Source organism: Liolophura sinensis, chromosome 9 (assembly GCF_032854445.1).
Source record: "Liolophura sinensis isolate JHLJ2023 chromosome 9, CUHK_Ljap_v2, whole genome shotgun sequence".
Lineage (NCBI taxonomy): Eukaryota > Metazoa > Mollusca > Polyplacophora > Chitonida > Chitonidae > Liolophura > Liolophura sinensis.
Genome location: NC_088303.1, coordinates 21,628,574 through 21,648,332, shown reverse-complemented (window position 1 = coordinate 21,648,332; position 19,759 = coordinate 21,628,574). Strand labels below are relative to the sequence as shown.

At 37.7% G+C, this 19,759-nt stretch overlaps 1 protein-coding gene across 1 annotated transcript; it reads left to right on the top strand.

Annotated features, from left to right (window-relative positions):
* Positions 1–4: 4 nt before the first annotated feature.
* LOC135475078 (uncharacterized) lies at positions 5–18,390 on the top strand. The gene is made up of 16 exons (XM_064754822.1): positions 5–140; positions 612–824; positions 1,420–1,563; positions 2,830–2,984; positions 4,107–4,200; positions 5,449–5,592; positions 6,114–6,190; positions 6,446–6,535; positions 6,862–6,961; positions 10,392–10,540; positions 11,294–11,421; positions 12,524–12,633; positions 13,206–13,310; positions 14,643–14,773; positions 15,612–15,703; positions 16,156–18,390. Exons 1-16 carry the CDS (start codon positions 108–110, stop codon positions 16,332–16,334), a joined length of 1,944 nt encoding a protein of 647 aa, XP_064610892.1. The 5' UTR covers positions 5–107; the 3' UTR covers positions 16,335–18,390.
* Positions 18,391–19,759: the final 1,369 nt, after the last annotated feature.

The window sequence follows — 19,759 nt, the reverse complement described above, 5'->3', positions numbered from 1 at the left end:
TTCAAAATAACCAAGGTGCTGTGTAAACAAGATGCATGTATTTTTGACGCAGGACGAAAGCGAAGAAAATTAGGAACACTGATCTTAGCCTGTGTATTCGCTACATAATGTTAATTTACGTCACCAGTGAGTCTTTCCCAGTAAGTTTACACCCTTACACATATACTGCAAAAGTGAGACAAACATGACAAAATATATGACAGAGTAGGCCTGGGCCTTACATACGACGATGTTGAAAAAGTCTGAATCTATAGATCTGCATGCTGAAGTAACGTCACTTCCTAAATTTAGTCAAACCATTCAGAGTCTTATTTTATGCATGACTTTTATGTGAAAAGCTACTGAATCAACTGGTTCAAAGAGTGAAAGTGTTCTCTCTCTCTTTTTAAATACTGGCTGTAGCGTTTGTGTGATAAATTAAAAATAAAAAAATAATAATAAAAAAAGAAACAAGTATGATAAACTCTTCATACATGTGCATACAGCAGACTTTAAATTGTAAATGTACATGTTTCACTGTTTCATAGCTTAGAAGTTGATCTTATATTTGTACAAAGTATTTTTCATATGTGGCAAAAATCAATTAGTTGAATATACAACTTCATTCACAGAACAAAACTTTTGTGTCACTTGTAAGTGCTGGAGATAAGATTGCACGAGTCCGTGCTCAGATGCTACACATCCTCAACAATATAGGCCGCATTGATTACCAGTTTAGACTGTATTACAAATCCCAGTTTCTGCAAGATGCCTTCACCCTGTCAGACTATAACATCTCGGACAAGGCTGTTGTTAACATGATCTCTATGGCAGGGAAAAATGAGGTGAGCTTTTCTTTGTACATTCAAACAGTATATGTGTGTGAATTGATCGAGGGGTTTGATGTGTGAGTTTTTTTAACTAATGATATGCACTCAGTATGCGTGATTGTGTTCAGGTTAAAATGTATTTTGTAGAACTTCTGTTCAGTGAAACGTAAAAAAAAAAAACATGATAAAAATTTTAATTTGATCAACCCCAAGCTCACACAAATTTTTGAAATTATTCCATATCTAGAAAAAGAACATTTATTAATCTGAATTGGTGGGACATGACTCATTAAAGTGAATTTCTGAAACTTTTGTAAAATAGTAACATTTCTGAAGTATATGCTTTGTAGTTAGGTATATTGCAAACTGTAATGTTTGTGATCTGATATGTTTCAATGGAATGATGTTAAGAGCATGTGAATTTGTAAGGTTGAATATATCAAGAATAAATTTAGACTTAGTTACATACTGACATGGATAAATGTATTGCTGAGTATGGCACAAATCATCAGAACAATGTACAGAATGGATAATTTTATGATAACATTGACCATTGTAACATACACTTAACATATGTTTTATTTTATTTTTTGTCTGCTCTCTTCTGTAGTCAGTGGTAGCTGATCCAGGCTCTCACAGCAGCCTGGGATCAGCAGAGGACTTAGGACGTGGACAGCCAGAGGGCATCATTGATGCTCTACAGAAGGAAATCAACATCTTCAGGAGACGAGAGCGATTGGTGATGGATTTCAGAGTAAGACTAGAAGAATATGAAATAAAACATGATATAATATTTCTTACAAATTATGTTATGTGAAAACAGTACTCTAAAGCTCCAAAATATCTGCTGAATTTATCAACATGGCAAGATCAGAAGCAACGAGAAGTGAAAGAGCCCTGTAGGCTCATTTTACAAATTAATGTCAAATTTTTAAAACTTTTAAAAAAAATTTAAGTGTTGTCAAATCTATGTTAATGGTAGCGTTAATTTTCTTACCAGTGAAGTAAAACAACATACCGCTGTACACGGTTATAAATACAGTGTATGGTTCCTTGTCTATCATTTTGGCACTATGATATCTAAATTATGCTATAATAACTGGAAATATGTTCATGTATGCCATAAAAATTGTCCTGTAGAACTTGTGGTCAGACTTTAGAAGCAAATGTCAGAATGTGTGTACTTGTCCGAATGAAAGTTTTTCAGGCAGAATGTTAATGTAATGTCATCAAGAAATTTTTTGAAGTTAACCTGACATATTTCGTGAAAACATTATGAGCACTGTGTTCATTAAACTTGTCATGCCTTACAGTTTATTTCTGAGTAAGTCATTCAAACCCCAATGCAGAAAATTCTGATCTAGATTGTCTTTTAATGTTATATTTTACAATGAATGTCATTCTCTCCTGTAGGTCACTCCCTATCCACTGTGCCTCTGTCATATTTATTTAATTATTTGATTGTTGCTTAAAGTAAAAGAAAGCTAAAATGTGAAGTAAGGTTCATCCTACAGACAACTGAAAACTATGCGTAAAAATACTTTCAATTATTTTTTCAGATTTTTTAAAGTGTATTGAAAGGCACCAAAATATTTGAATAGTACATTGGGCCTTATGAGCCATACTGACTATCTGTGTCACATCACCTGTTTTCCTAATGTTCATCAGGAGGAAGGAATTTTTAACAGTAATCTGTTACTCATGGGTAAAAAGAGTTACTCGAACATTCAGGTGTTGTGATTACAGTTGGAAAACCTTCCTATGATGTCATAGTTCCTAAACTCTGATAGTACGGTTCATAAAGCCCACCGTAGAATTTAAATGTTTGAACACCTTTAAGTCTTCACAAAAATCTAAGAAAATATATGAAAGTATATTTATTGCATAGTTTTAAGTGGTCTGCTTAGTGATGCATAGTTCGATTTTTTGTAGGTCTTTTCGTTTAAAGTCATACTTCTCTGTTATACTGTCAGATTGGAAAAAGCACTGTCATCATAGCTTATAACTTTTTCTGTTTCAGACCTTGTTACAGCTTCATGCTCTAGCATCCTTTCTGTCTGTGTTCACCGATTACTGGTACTCTGTATTTTGGATTGTACCCCTTGATCTGCTTGGCATTTTCTATGCCCCTCAGTACACTCAGGTGTCTGGTTTTGTTGGCAGCACTGAACTTCAGTAAGCAAGGACATGTACCAATATTTACAACAGTTCCATCCATGAAACTGGAAAACTGGAATATGAATTTGCATGTATTTGACATGTGTACTAAAATGTCATGATTGGTCATTGGTACCCTCGGGCTCTGCCCAGTTTACTCCCACTAAAACACTGACCGTCGTCATATGAGTGAAATATTCTTCAATACTGTGTCATGTTGAGATTTTGATTTTCTATTTGAAAACTTACAGATAATGTTTCCCCCAGGCTATGTCCAGTTTCCTCCCACCATAATGTTGGCCGTTGTCATATGAGTGAAATATTCTTGAATACTGTTTTTCTCCAGGGCTCTGCCTGGTTTCCTCCCACCATAATGCTGGCCGTTGTCATATGAGTGGAATATTCTCTAGTACTGTGTTTCCCCGGGGTTCTGCCTGGTTTCCTCCCACCATAATGCTGGCTGTTGTCATATGAGTGAAATATTTTTGAATACTGTGTTTCTCCAGGGCTCTGCCTGGTTTCCTCCCACCATAATGCTGGCCGTTTTCATATGAGTGGAATATTTTTCAGTACTGTGTTTCTCCAGGGCTCTGCCTGGTTTCCTCCCACCATAATGCTGGCTGTTGTCATATGAGTGGAATATTCTCTAGCACTGTGTTTAACCAGGGTTCTGCCTGGTTTCCTCCCACCGTAATGCTGGCTGTTGTCATATGAGTGAAATATTCTTAAATACTGCATTTCCTCAGGTTGATGCCTGGTTTCCTGCCTCCATAATGCTGGCCGTTGTCATATGAGTGGAATATTCTGGAGTACTTTGTCATGCTGAGGTTTTGTTTTTCTATATGAAAACTTACAAATAAAGTTTTGTAAAACTTTATGTGTAAGTTTTGATCACATGTAATAGCAAAGGAATAAAGGTTGTAATAAATGAGTAAATTGTTTACACTTGTTAGTCACAGTGACAAACGTAATGACCTAGGATCCTCTCACCCATACGGTCACTGTGAATTCAAGTTTAGCTCATGCTGCCTTTGTTTGATGCAGTTATCCTTACCAAAGGTAGTGTTGTCTGTGAGTGGGAAGTGGGTTGTATGATCATGCAGCCTAACATCAGAATGCTGTTTGTTTATGTTTTGTCAGGAGAAAGGTTTTCTGTGTCGTCTATGGTGTTTACGGGCTTCTCAACCTTGGAGCAGCTGTCACACTGGCCAGTATACACTGGATTTCCATTCAGGTGGGACTCTGTTGACTAAAAAAAAAGACTAAAAAGCATATCACCTCTTTCTTAACGCTCTGGTGATAATATTTGCTAACTTGTACATCTTTTCATACAATTAAGCTTTGAATAGTCAGTGTTGGAATTGTAAATATTGGTCACTGGATTTGATTTATTTATTTGTCTGATTGGTGTTTATGCTGTACTCAAGAATACTTCACTTATACGACGGCGGCCAGCATTAAAGTGGGAGGAAACCAGGCAGAGCCCGGCGGAAACCCACGACCATCCGCGTGTTGCTGGCAAACCTTCCCACTTACGGTTGATCACTGGAGGCCATAGTCCATATCCCACAATGTTGTAGTAGTACATGTACATGGAAGCAAAAGGAAGGTGTAGCCTAATAAACATCATGTGACACCGCACAGATCTGACTTTGCCCTGTTCAAAGTTTTAATAATTACTTTGCCATACATCTATTCATGTGATTAACCACATCTAGCCAGCATAGCAGTGAGTATGTGGTATGTACCCATCCTCTCTATAACCACTGTGGTCAGTACAGCTACGTAGTTTGGATCAGTGATGAGAAGGAAATCAAATCTGTCGCATTTGAAATAGCCGTCCACTCGATGACAGATGAATTTGTCTAATGGTGGCGGCTTTTATGAAGACGTCAGTGTTTGACCAATCACATGCACCTGTTCAAAAGATCCCACCAATAAGCGTTCAGTGCAAACTAATTATCTACGTGCAGCGCAATTTACTTTATTTATTTATTTATTGATTGGTGTTTTACGCCTTACTCACGAATATTTCACTTATACAACGGCGACCAGCATTTTGGTGGGATGAAACCAGGCATAGACCTGGGGAAACCCACAACCTTCCCACATACGGCGAGAGATGGCCCAATTTAGTTTAAGGGAAGTTTATTTCATAGCCTATACTATCAGAGATATGAATATATTGTCAGGCTGTCTTTTCATACGGCCATAAACATGACCAATTACTAGAGTCTGTTTATGAAGCAATGTATTATCAGGGTCCGCTTTATGTTTCTTGCTGTGAACACAATTATTTGAACAAGTGCTTATAAAAGAGTAATGCCAGATATTGATTGTAATATGCACTGTAGTCATGCATTAGGCTATACTGCTATACCTTTCTTTGTTGGGTAAAGTGAGTCAAGATACAGTATCATGTATTTGAAATGTAGCTTACAGCACTAATCAGATGCAATTTGCTACTTGTTTTTCATCACAGAACAATGGTTGTCCAGAATGGGAGGCCACAGGGCACTGCTCAACAAAGACTATTTTCACAGCTGTCTTTTTCACACTGTGGGCTGTGGTTTTGGTATTATCTGACATAATAATATGGGTTCTCCTTTGGAATTTCAAGTTCAGGGTATGTATAGTACTTAGTCATTTTGGACACACTCAGGTAATCCATACTTATAAATATGTTTGATGTACTTGGATATTTTAATAGATTAGCCCTGCATCTCTGAAAGAGAAAATTCTCTACAAACGACATTGGTAGTTAGTGGATCTCATGTACTTGACATTCATTGTTTTTCACGTAAATGAATAAAAAAAATCCCTTGTCGTATATTATCATTTATATCCTTTTATAAGCACTATACTAATACATGAATCTGTACTTAAAATAAGAAGAATTACAATATTTAAAAAGAAAAGAACGTCAAGTGTCTTGTCCACTTGAAATACACATAAAACTGTACCACAGGAACAGAGATGAAGAATGTTTGAGAAGGATTATACAGTGAACGTCAAGTGTCTTGTCCACTTGAAATACACATAAAACTGTAACACAGGAACAGAGATGAAGGATGTTTGAGAAGGATTATACAGTGAATGTTTAGTCATGTAAATTATTTTCCTTCCACATGTGGGTACACTATCCAGAACGGAGACCTTGTGGAAAAATATTTGGTTCAAGAACGCGACATAGAGAAAGTGATGCATGCAGCAAAGTTTGGCAAGTACGTACATAAGATTTCCTGCTATCAGCATGATCATCAGAGTGCTAATTTGTAAGAGTCGTACATATCCTGCCAACAGCAAATGCAAAAATATTAAAAATCTATTGGATGTATTTTTTATAGTTGATAAATATGTGTCATGGTGTGAGAAACTTTTTTCTACTGTGTGTGTGATGAATTCTGTCCATGTCTGACAGCGTAAGGTTTTATTCAGATATCAAAGTTGATACCTTGTTTATTTCTCTGATTTTTTAGGCTGAGAGAGAAGCGTACAGCGGCATACGAGTTAGCGGGCATGGCGGCGTCTGGTGATGATAACAAATTCCGGATCGTGGCAGAGGGCGGGTATGAATCCTGTAAATTGAAGGCGAAAAAATGGCGTAGATGAAGTGTAGTTGTTAGAATTCACAATTCAGAAATTGTGACAAATTTATGATTGTTTCAAGATTTCTCAGATTTTACCAGCATCAAATCAGATGACAAGAAACTCACATAGATGTATTCCATTTAAAGGAACTTTACATTCAGCTTTGAATGTTGATTAATTTGATGTTGTCGAGTTATGTGTGAAACTGCTTTTGGAAAGAAATACTTTCATGGTTTCTTATTCACCATGAAATAGGAAATTATTTCTGTGTTGTCTTTTTACCATTCGCTTAACTATTTTGCAGTTTGGACGTTCTCAACTCTATGGCATTGGGACATGACCAGACGATTCAAGAGCATGCCATTGAGGCTTTGTCAGAACTTCTGACCATTCCCTCAATACAGGTCAAATTTCACCACTCACTCTGTACAGGTCATCTTCTCATCATTGCTCTATCCTTGTACATGTCAGAACTTCTCACCATTCCCTCAATACTGGTCAGATTTCATCATTCACTCTGTGCAGGTCATTTTCTCATCATTGCTCTATCCTTGTACATGTCAGAACTTTTCACCATTCCCTCAATACAGGTCAGATTTTATCATTCACTCTGTACAGGTCATCTTCTCATCATTGCTCTATCCTTGTACATGTCAGAACTTCTCACCATTCCCTCAATACAGGTCAGATTTCATCATTCACTCTGAACAGGTCATCTTCTCATCATTGCTCTATCCTTGTACATGTCAGAACTTCTCATCATTCCCTCAATACAGGTCAGATTTCATCATTCACTCTGAACTGGTCATCTTCTCATCATTGCTCTATCCTTGTACATGTCAGAACTTGTCACCATTCCCTCAATACTGGTCAGATTTCATCATTCATTCTGTACAGGTCAGCTTCTCATCATTGCTCTATCCTTGTACATGTCAGAACTTCTCATCATTCCCTCAATACTGGTCAGATTTCATCATTCACTCTGTACAGGTCATCTTCTCATCATTGCTCTATCCTCAATACTGGTCAGATTTCATCATTCACTCTGAACAGGTCATCTTCTCATCATTGCTCTATCCTTGTACATGTCAGAACTTCTCACCATTCCCTCAATACAGGTCAGATTTTATCATTCATTCTGTACAGGTCAGCTTCTCATCATTGCTCTATCCTTGTACATGTCAGAACTTCTCATCATTCCTTCAATACAGGTCAGATTTCATCAATCACTCTGAACAGGTCATCTTCTAACATTGCTCTATCCTTGTACATGTCAGAACTTCTCATCATTCCTTTATACATGTTCAGGTCAGAATTTCTCACCATTCCCTCATTACAGGTGTAGACTCAATAACCAGAAATTACACCAATGTTGATATAGATATTAGTAATCTATTTTTAGTGCCATCCATTTTACACCATTACACCATCCTTTTATCTTGGACCACAATCCAATATGAATCAATATTTTCTGTATCAGTGTCAATATCCATGCCAGTTTGACTGAAAGCAAGAAACAAGATAAGTTTTAGAATTTACCCAAAATGCTGCTTTACAATTCAGCAATTCACATGGAGTTATCTCCCTTTACTTGTACCTATAGCTGTCGGAGCACATATTCTCATTTAACGTTGACACACAAACATCATAAGAACGTTCATAGATAGAGGTAAATTTAGCCACAAAACATGGTGTAAAGCGTTACTTTCCTAGACATACACAAGAGCAATACAGGTGGCAAATTTTGATCTCTACAACAGGCTCAGATTTTGCCAATCTCTCTGTACAGGCTAACTTCTCATCATTCCTCTATACATTCGCACCATTCCCTCAATACAGGTCAGATTTACCATTCACTTTTTACATGTTAGCTTCTCACCATTCCTCTATACATGGACGGGGCACTACTTCCTACCATTCGCTAAATACAGGTCAGATTTACCATTCACTCTTTACATGTTAGCTTCTCACCATTCCTCTATACATGGACGGGGCAGAACTTCCAACCATTCCCTCAATACAGGTCAGATTTACCATTCACTCTTTACATGTTAGCTTCTCACGATTCCTCTATACATGGACGGGGCACTACTTCCAACCATTCGCTAAATACAGGTCAGATTTACCATTCACTTTTTACATGTTAACTTCTCACCATTCCTCTATACATGGACAGGTCAAAAATTCGCACCATTCCCTCAATACAGGTCAGATTTACCATTCACTCTTTACATGTTAACTTCTCACCATTCCCTAAATACAGTTCCGATCTTACTTTTCCCTCTATGCAGGTCAGAACTCATTGTCCTCTCTATACTGATCAGAACTGACGTTTTTCTCGACATACGCCAGAACTCACTGTTCTCTTCACTGTTTTCTCTACATATGCCAAAACTCACTGTCCTCTCTATACTGGTCAGAACTCACTGTTTTCCCCACATATGCCAAAACTCACTGTTTTCTTTACACAGGCCAGAATTTCCACCATACAGACAAGATCTTCCACTATGCAGACAAGAAATTCCTACTGTTCCTTCAACATGCTTGTTGCAGGTCAGAACTTGTCCGTCCCATATGAGTCAGGAGCAGAAGCCTGTTGTGTGCAAGATACATGACATTAGTATCACAAGTAGTTTCCTATTCTTAGAGTATGATGGCATGACATCAGTGTGGTATGGTTCATGACAGAATACCTTTGTAGAGATGGGTGGTTTGATCGGTGTGGTATGGTTCATGACAGAATACATTTGTGGAGACAGGTGGTTTGATCAGTGTAGATGTGGTATGGTTCATGACAGGATACGTTTGTGGAGTCAGGTGGTTGGATCAGTGTAGATGTGGTATGGTTCATGACTGGATACGTTTTTTGGAGACGGGTGATTTGATCAGCTTGGTATGGTTCATGACAGAATACATTGTGGAGGCAGGTGGTTTGATTAGTGTAGGTGTGGTATGGTTCATGAGAGGATATGTTTGTGGAGTCAGGTGTTTGGATCAGTGTAGATGTGGTATGGTTCAGGACAAGATACCTTTGTGGAGACAGATGGTTTGATCAGTGTGGTATGGTTCATGACAGAGTACGTTTGTTGAGACCGGTGGTTTGATTAGTGTAGGTGTGGTATGGTTCATGAGAGGATATGTTTGTGGAGACAGGGGGTTTGATCAATGTGGTATGGTTCATGGCAGAATACATTTGTGGAGACAGGTGGTTTGATCAATGTAGGTGTGGTATGGTTCATGACAGGATACTTTTGTGGAGTCAAGTGGTTTGATCAGTGTAGATGTGGTATGGTTCAGGACAAGATACCTTTGTGGAGACAGATGGTTTGATCAGTGTGGTATGGTTAATGACAGAGTACGTTTGTTGAGACCGGTGGTTTGATTAGTGTAGGTGTGGTATGGTTCATGACAGGATACGTATGTGGAGACAGGTGGTTTGATCAGTGTGGTATGGTTCATGGCAGAATACATTTGTGGAGAGAGGGGGTTTGATAAGTGTGGTATGGTTCATGGCAGAATACATTTGTGGAGACAGGTGGTTTCATCAGTGTGGTATGGTTCATGGCAGAATACATTTGTGGAGACAGGTGGTTTCATCAGTGTGGTATGGTTCATGGCAGAATACATTTGTGGAGACAGGTGGTTTCATCAGTGTAGGTGTGGTATGGTTCATGACAGGATACGTTTGTGGAGACAGGAGGTTTGATCGGTGTGGTATGTTTCATGACTGGATACATTTGTAGAGATGGGTGGTTTGATAAGTGTGGTATGGTTCATGACAGAATACATTTGTGGAGAGGAACGGTTTGATTGATGTTGTATTGTTTATGACAGGATGCATTTGTGGAGACGGGTGGTGTTCGTACTCTGACTGCTCTTCTCCACTCCCCCCACCCTCGTGTCTCACAGGAGGCTGCCATGGCTCTCTACGTCGTCGTGTCAGACTCTGAGGAGAACAAAGGCGCAGTTATTGCAGAACACGGGTAGGTCCTGTCGTTATGGTTTTATCTTTTGAACATGTTAATACATGCACACATTTAGCTTACCACGGCTACCACATGCAGCTTACATACAATTGACAAATGAGTTTTCCTGTTTGAATACAGCTCCAACCATTTGAGCTGCACTTTTAAGCTGGAAGGTTTGTACAGTATCTCCAGGTAGTTTACTTGAGGCACTCTGGTTTCCTCCTCACCGAAACTTGATGACCGGCATTAAGTGTTTACTTCAGTTAATTAAGTAAACACCTGTAGCTGAGTCAAGGAGCAACTCAAGTTTTGCTATCTTACCTTGTTTTATTAAGAGATACAGTTGCCAGTATTTAACTCCTGTTTAACCTCAGTGAGACAGTCTTTTATTACAATTTCTGTTTCGTCACCTGCTTTATCATGATCGTTGGTGCTTTTTGTCTGCTTATTCCAGTCAGCCTAAAGACCTGATTTACCTGTCACTGATCTCAGCATACTCTCCACTTACAAAATGGTCAGGTAGATTTAACTCCCTTAGTCTGCACTTATCTCAGACTTACCACAATACATCTCCCTACATGTACATACACATGTAGCTCATCGCAGTATACTCACATGCTACAGAGTGTTTATATCTCTGTCAAATTAGAAGATCTGCCTCACAGAGCTCATTATCGTCAGTATACATATAAACATACATGTTCTCACCTGTCACAAGGTGAATGCCAGTATTTACTGCCCTGATTAGCCTCCGTTTACTCTTTGCAGACTAGAAGATTTGGCTCATGCAGCCTATCACGGATCACTGTCCTGTCAGAGGATGGTGGCCAGTATTTACCTGGAGTTGGCTTTTAATTCTGAAATACGTGTAGCCATGGCAGCTAGAAATATCCCTGGTGAGTTTAAGTAATCATAAACACATTTAACCAAAACGTCACATTTTCATATGAATTTGTGTGATTACTGTGTAGTGAATTTAAGACATTACTAAGATACTTTTCTCACATGATTTGATTTGTTTTATTGACTCATTGAATTTGAGTAGTGAAACAAAAATAGATGTAATATTGTTTCTAAAGCCACAATCACACAGTGTGATTTGTCAAAGTCTATGAATTCCTGTGAAATGTTGCACTGTGTAAACACGGCTGTAATAAACCAAGTTAGTTTAAAATCAGTTTTGTTTCTGTGATGTGACAATTCTTCTGTATTACAGTGTGACATATTCTGCTGTATTACTGTGTGACTTTCTCTTATAAAATGTGACAGTTCCCCTGTATGACTATTTGACTTCAGTATTACAATGTAACATTTCCCCTGTATTACAGTGTGACATTCCCCTGTATTGTAGTGTAACAATTCCCCTCTATTACTATTGTGACATTCTCGAGTATTACAATGTGATATTCTCCTGTATTACAGTGTAACAATTCCCCTGTATTACTATTGTGACATTCTCGAGTATTACAATGTGATATTCTCCTGTATTACAATGTAACATTTCCCCTGTATTACAGTGTGACATTCCCCTGTATTGTAGTGTAACAATTCCCCTCTATTACTATTGTGACATTCTCGAGTATTACAATGTGATATTCTCCTGTATTACAGTGTAACAATTCCCCTGTATTACTATTGGGACATCCCCCTGTGGCGCATTGTAACATTTCCCCTGTATTACTATTGGGACATCCCCCTGTATTGCATTGTAACAATTCCCCTGTATTACTATTGTGGCATTCTCCGGCATTACAATGTGACATTTTCTTTTATTACAATGTAGCAATTCCCCAGTATTACAGTGTGACATTCCCCTGTATTGCAGTGTAACAATTTCCCTGTATTACAATGTTACATTCTCCTTTATTACAATGTGACATTATCCTGTATTATAATGTAACAATTCCCCTTGTATTATTCTCAGTATAACTGTATGGCTTTCTCCTTATATTGTGACAATTCCTTTGTATTACTATGTGACATTCTCCTGTATTATAGTTCAAGCCTTGATACATCTTTGTAAGGGTAAAGACCCCATGACCCTGAGGTTTTCACTCCAGACCTTAGAGCTTCTGGCCATAGAGAGTCCAGAACTGATCTATGCTCAGGTATGTAAACTGGTAGTTGATCATTGATATCATTCTACACAGTAGCGGTACAGCCTTTGATGGCTTCTTTGGAATGTTCTCTTGCCCTTGTCAGACAATGACTCAGGTGGCACATACATACATGTATATATGTATGTTTTAATCTATTGTCCACTGGTTTGGTTGGTTAGGAGGTTTGTCCGCTACCTGGTGAGCTGCAGTAGTGGCGCATACATGCATGTAGTTTCCTCTGGGACTGCCCAATTTCCACCACTCAGAAACTTTTATCACTGTGGTATAATTTCTCGAATGTTATATCTCAAAATTAGTAGGGTTAAAATGGCGTGGATAATTTTATCTGTATGGTGAAGAAGTTACTAAAATTGATTGAAGGTTGAAGAAGTTAATAAAATTTTGTTTGTAGGTTGTGTTGTTTTATTTCAACCTATGTGACAGGAAAGTACTAACCATTTAAATAAATATTATACGGAAGACTTGTTTATACATATTTGACAAGGCTGCACACTCTCTATCTCTGCCACACTCTGTCTCAGTCTCTTAATAATGTACTATGTTTTGTTCATTTCACATAGGAAGAACTTTTGGAGCTACTGATTTGTCTCCCCTTAGTAACAGTAGAAGAGAGGTTGTATCTGTTAGCGGGTAAAATACTTCTATATTATGCTGAAAACCCAGAGGTAAGATTACCACTGTAGGGGTTACTGAACAATTACAGTTGCTAGCTGTACATATAGTTGGAGCAAGAAGTGAAACCAAATGTGTCTCATGGTTTATTGTTTGACCTATTGTTACTGGCACAGCGTAATGACCCAGGAGTCTCTCACCAATGCGGTCACTGTGATTTCAAGTCCAGTTCATGTTGGCTTCCTCTCCGGCCGTAAGTGGGAAGGTCTGTCAGCAACCTGCAGATGGTTATGGGTTCCCCCGGGCTCTGCCCTTTTTCCTCCCGCCATAATGCTGGCTACCGTCGTATGAGTGAAATATTCTTGAGCACAACGTGAAACACCAATCAAATAAATAAAATCAAATATTGTTACTGTAGCTTTGATGGAATAATGTGAAATATTATATATCGTTATTATGACGGAAGCATAAGAGACCTTGATATTTCAGTTAAATATAAATGTATGTAACAAGTAGGTTCATTTACCAGTAGGGCTCGCAAAGTTGCTTGGCTGACGTCCTGAGACAACCAGATTTTTTGGGGGGGGGGGGGGGGGGGCTACTGCAAATTGAGAGCATGCTGCCCATTGGGCTACCAGGTAAATAGACTGAATGTGAATGAAGTGAAATAGCTAACAAACTTTATTTGGATCCCGTTGGGTTACCAGATAAATAGACTGAATGTGAATGAAATGAAATAGCTAACAAACTTTATTTGGATCCCGTTGGGCTACCAGATAAATAGACTGAATGTGAATGAAGTGAATAGCTAACAAACTTTATTTGGATCCCGTTGGGCTACCAGATAAATAGACTGAATGTGAATGAAGTGAATAGCTAACAAACTTTATTTGGATCCCGTTGGGCTACCAGATAAATAGACTGAATGTGAATGAAGTGAATAGCTAACAAACTTTATTTGGATCCCGTTGGGCTACCAGATAAATAGACTGAATGTGAATGAAGTGAAATAGCTAACAAACTTTATTTGGATCCTTATGATGACTGGGGAAACAATGGCAGAGGTTCATCCGTGTTACCTTAAAACATCAATCAAATAAATAAATTTTAACAGTCATCGTAGTCAGTGAACAGTGCAGTGACATTTAGAAATGAAATGTTAGTCTGAATTGCAAAAGAAGCATTTTTTTTCTTAGCTTTAGAATGAGATTTGGCAGGCAATCCTCATTTGGGTCATACATAAGATTTTAAAATAGGCCTTCTTGATACTTCATGTTATGTGTTGTTTTGACAATTTGCAGCAATATGACTGTGATGTTTGCGAAGTATATGCACACATCAGATGACAAACAGTGATACATGTATTACAATGCTCTTTTTTTTAGACCTGTGAGAAGATGCTTGACCAGGAGAAGCTGAGGGAATGTTTGAGCACGTTTGCTAGGAGTGAAAACCCGATCTTACAGAAGGTCATTGCCAAGGTCATTTTCTGTACCCTGGATAAGAAACACACCAAGTAGGTGAAGGCTTTAAAGTGACATGAAAATGCCAAACCGATATTTGTTAACATTTCAATATCAGTAATTGCCATACTGTTTAATTTACTAAATTTAAGGACGGGAAATACATATTTTTTAACAGACACAGCCTTAGTGAAAAACCAGAGTTTGTAAACTGATCAAATGTTTTATCTGTAAGCAAACTTTCATTCCATGAATATGTATGTATTTATTTATTTGATTGGTGATTACGCCAGACTAATGACTGTTTCACTTTTACGATGATGGCCAGCAGTATGGTGGAAGGAAACAGTGTACAGCTGGAGGGAAACCCACGACCATCAGCAAGTTGCTGCAAGATCTCAGTCTGGATTGTTTATTTATTTATTTGACTGGTGTTTTACGCCGTACTCAAGAATATTTCACTTATACGATGGCGGCCAGCATTATGGTGTTGTGGAAACCGGGCAGAACCCGGGGGAAACCCACGACCATTCGCTGGTTGCTGCAACCTTCCCACTTACAGCTGGAGAGGAAGCCGGCATGAGCTGGAGCCACAGAGGCCCCCTGTGTATGGATTAAATTTAACATCGCACATACTAAATATACAGCTGATATTATTAGCATGTCTTCTTCAACTGCATGATTCAAACAGTCAGTGTAATTCCAGTTTCCCCACATTTTGTGAATATGTCCTTGAAAGTATTCTCGAAACTCATAAAGCTTAGTGCCTTTATTTTCTGACAAAGAAAAATCTTTACCAGAATATGGATTTGTGCTGAAGAGTCATGTTTTGTGCTGATGAAGGCTGACATGCAGGTTCACCAGTTGTTATCATTCTCTTTGTGTTTTCAGACTGCAGGCGCGAGAGTTAAAATTGGATGAGATTTTGACGGCGATCAAAGCAAATCCTGCTGACAGGGAATGCTGGGATATGGCAGATCAAGGTAAATGCTTGATTTTATGATGTCACATATTTAACATGACACTGAAGCATTTACAGCTTAGAATTTTTCAACATTATGTAGCTGTGAATTTGGTTGTTGTTTGGTATATTCCTGGCATATTGTGTAGATTGATTGATTGGTGTTTAACTTAAAATTTGATAAGGTATTAGGCTCATGTATATGGGAGGAGGAATCAAAAGTGCCCCGAAGAAGCCATCGTCTTTCATCAGGTACCTGATGAATGATGATAAACGTGTCTAACATACAGACACGGTGAAAGCAGCAAGAGCTGGACTTGAACACACATCCCTGTTAATCAAGGCCCTGACGGTCATAGCAAGTAAGTGCTAGCTTTAAATATCCCTCAGCTAGGGCTTGTGTTTTATATACATGTAGATGATGTATGGTTATCTAGCCATAATGTCCATGTTTTTCATTTATTTTCTCCCTAGGGCTGCAAGTAATGAACTCTGAAGATGAAGGCCTTGTGAACCTTCCTTCCCTCTCAACGCTAGAGAAGGTTAAAAGAATGGGAGAGAACTCTCGCTCGTTTGGTTCTCGTACTTCTCTCCAGTCCGGCGGGAGTGGTAGTTCTCTTAGCTCTACCTCTAATGTTAAAAAAGAACAGTGAACTGCAAACAACTACATGTAGGTGGTGTCATTACTCCTAAGCCGTTTCCAGTTTGTATTCCCTCATTCCTTGTGTCGTATTACTACTTTATCTACAGAAATGCTTCACTCATTTGATAAATGTTTACCACCTTTTGTGGTTTAACGTATACCAGCAAAACAGAAGCCTGTTGAAAGATTGCAGAAGATGTACAGCATAAAGAGTAAACCTAGAGCAGGGATGACGTTGTGATAGTTGGCAAATGGTAACAGTTAAGTGGTGAAGTACGGCCTGCTGTCATTTTATCTTAATTACATGAAGGGTTTTTTAACAACTCATGTAAATGCTTTGGGAGCAGAAATTTACATGCCCTTTAGCACCTTAGCTTAAACAGAATTAGGTGAAAAAAATGCAGTGATGTTAATTGCAATATATTAGACATCACTGGTTTAGAATGACTCAAACTGCTACGTTATCACATCACAATCACATCACCTTAAAGTTCATATGACCCTTTTGTGATACATTTACATTGGTTTTCTTTTCGTCAGTACTGTATTTGACATATTTGAAGAATTGCCTCTCTTCAGATCTTGCTATGGGAACGGTCCTTTGTATTTGTTATCCAAATTCTGATATTTGCCAAATGGGCAGATCTATCCATGAGTTGTTTGAGCTACACATAATTGTTGCAGTGTACCAATTAAGTATTTTAAATGTGATATAAAAAGCTTTTTCTAACTTTTTAATATTTTAAATGATTTGTATGACAGGATCTTGTGCAATCTTGAATAACTGTATGGTTTGTTGAAAACATTTGAATGAATGCATGAATGCAAAGAGGTTATTTTCAAGTGAGGTACATAAATTTTACAATTTTAGAGTTTCCATTGAAATAATTTGGATCCTTTGAATGCCTTTTCCATATTTTGGCTAAGTTATAAAGTTGGTATTAAAGTATATATATTAACATTAAGTTGTCCATTTTGGCTTGGATCTAACGAAAACCGAAAAATTGCAGTGGAAGGTTTCCCATTACACGTCAGATTATTTCATCTGTATTTGTGGGTCTTCTGCTCAACCCACATGTGTGTAGTGGATACAGAGCTACACATCACATGTCCTTGTATAATATACATATACATAAACCAAGAGTTGAAGTTTAAGAAGTTGACTATTTTTAACATTACATTTTTCTATCAGTTTTTTTTCATACCCATAGACTTTAATGTATGGTCATTTTTTTATAACAGTATTTCCGTTTGAAGATGCAATTTTATTGAATGTGATTTGCTAAATTACCTATTTAGTCCCATGAACTTTTTAAAAATTTTTTTCAATAAGAAAAAAGCACTTACACTGTACAAGAGGATTTGTTTATAGGTTTTTACTATTGCTGCTTTTTGAAGAGTTGTTTTATACATTTATTGTAAGCTATTGTGATATACAATTGTGATATATGCTAAGCTTTTACCATTGATAATATAATGTGGAATGATTTTTGTCTTTTATTTCATACATAACATTGTTAACATGTTCTGATATTTTTATAATATTAGTCAACAATAAATGGTGAACCATGCTAACTTGTGTTACACAACAAATAAAACACCATTAAGTGGTTTCAACTTGGTGAGAATTATTTTTTGTATTTGAATTGGGTTGAAGGCTGTATCAGAAACATTTGAGCTGCAGTAAGCAGCTCTAGACTTAGATTTTGTAGCAAAGCTACCAAAGAGCTGGCCTGTAGAATACACATGAATGCAAAACTTCAGCTCAATACATAAAGTACTAAAATCATGAAACTGGTAATTTACAAAATTAATGTGTACAGAGCATCAGCAATGGAACATCCACATTGTGTCATTGTGCTTCATACGCAGGTAAAACTTTAGGTCAATACATGCTTTAATGTTTTAGATACCACCCCTAACATTTTTTTAACTTTGATTTTAAAACACAACAGACAAGTCAGAACTTTGGTAATTTACGGTTTTTAATATGTACACACTGTATGAATGATGGATTACCCTCCTCGTGTTACTGTGCTGTACATGTGTGCAATCCTTGAGCTCAATAAATGTAGTACTTTTTGAGAAAACACCCCTAACATTTTGTTTAACTTTGATTTTAGCACACAATACACCAAGTCAGGAATTCAGTGATTTACGGTATTTAATGTGTACACACCAAAACCACTGTGGAATACCCTCGTGTTATTGGGTTACCTGTGTGAAAACCCTGATCTCAATACCTGCAGTACTTTTTAAGATAACACCCCTAACATTTTGTTAAGCACTACTTTCCCTGTTATTGGACACAGGCATACGACATAATCTACGCCTGTACATGTGCTATATACAGGTGTGTGAACAAGTTTGTCGATCACTCTGTTCATCAGTTCTGCCATTTAATTTGTGACATTTTCGATCATAAAACACTGATGCTTCATATGGGGTAGGAGGAGTGGGCCTGTATGCAAGTTGACACGAAACCTTATCTGGTTGACTGTTTGTACCTGTTCACTAATACGATAGTGTTCAAGCTTCTGGATAGAGTCTAGGTGTAAATTATCACACTTAACTATGAACCTGACAAATCTCTTCACTTAATAGGGAGAAAAAGAGGTTTGAACTAGTTTTTTTTTTCAAATCTTTGATACCAGTACTGTAATTCTTCAACCGTTTCAAATACATATTTGCAAATATTTATGCAACCACATTCTCAGAGCAATATTCTGTCTTGGTTGATAGAATCGTAATTTTTGTGAAGTCCTGAAGTTGACCAACCCAACCAATATAAAATAGCTCTAGAATCAAATGAAAAAAGTGGAATAAATCACGGTGAAAGTTGCTCTTTTTTATGTGCAAAAATGTGGATTGATTACCGGTATAGTACTTAACTTTTTCTCTCCTCATGGACTTTTCTAAATAGATCTCTTCTAGGAGAAAAAACAAAACATCACAATATTTACTGCTTTACTTAACTTTTGCTTGACTGTTGTTTATCGCTTTACTCAAGAAATATTCAGTGATGTACACTTGATGGCAATCTGTTTTATGGGTGGATGAAATCAGAGTGCATCTGGCCATCGGCAAGTTACTGACCTTTCATGTACAAGGACAGGACTAAACCCAAAGTCCAAATGCCAGTGAACAGAAGTGACTCACTTAACCTCTCTCACACATCCCACTTCCTAAACTGGCTTGAACTGACTACTGTAAATGTGCTGGAATAACTATCTAGTCTTGTGGGTCCTTAACGGACTGATGAACATGACTAATAGGCAGCATACTCGCAAGTTACCACGCGGAAATGAAATGATCGAGGTCATTTATCACTGACGATGCAAGGCATCTGGACCAAGGCCTGCTTTCCCAAAATGTGTCCAATCAATGAAAACTGATTGCTTCTTGCTTGGTGTTGCTTTTAAAGCGATGGAAAGG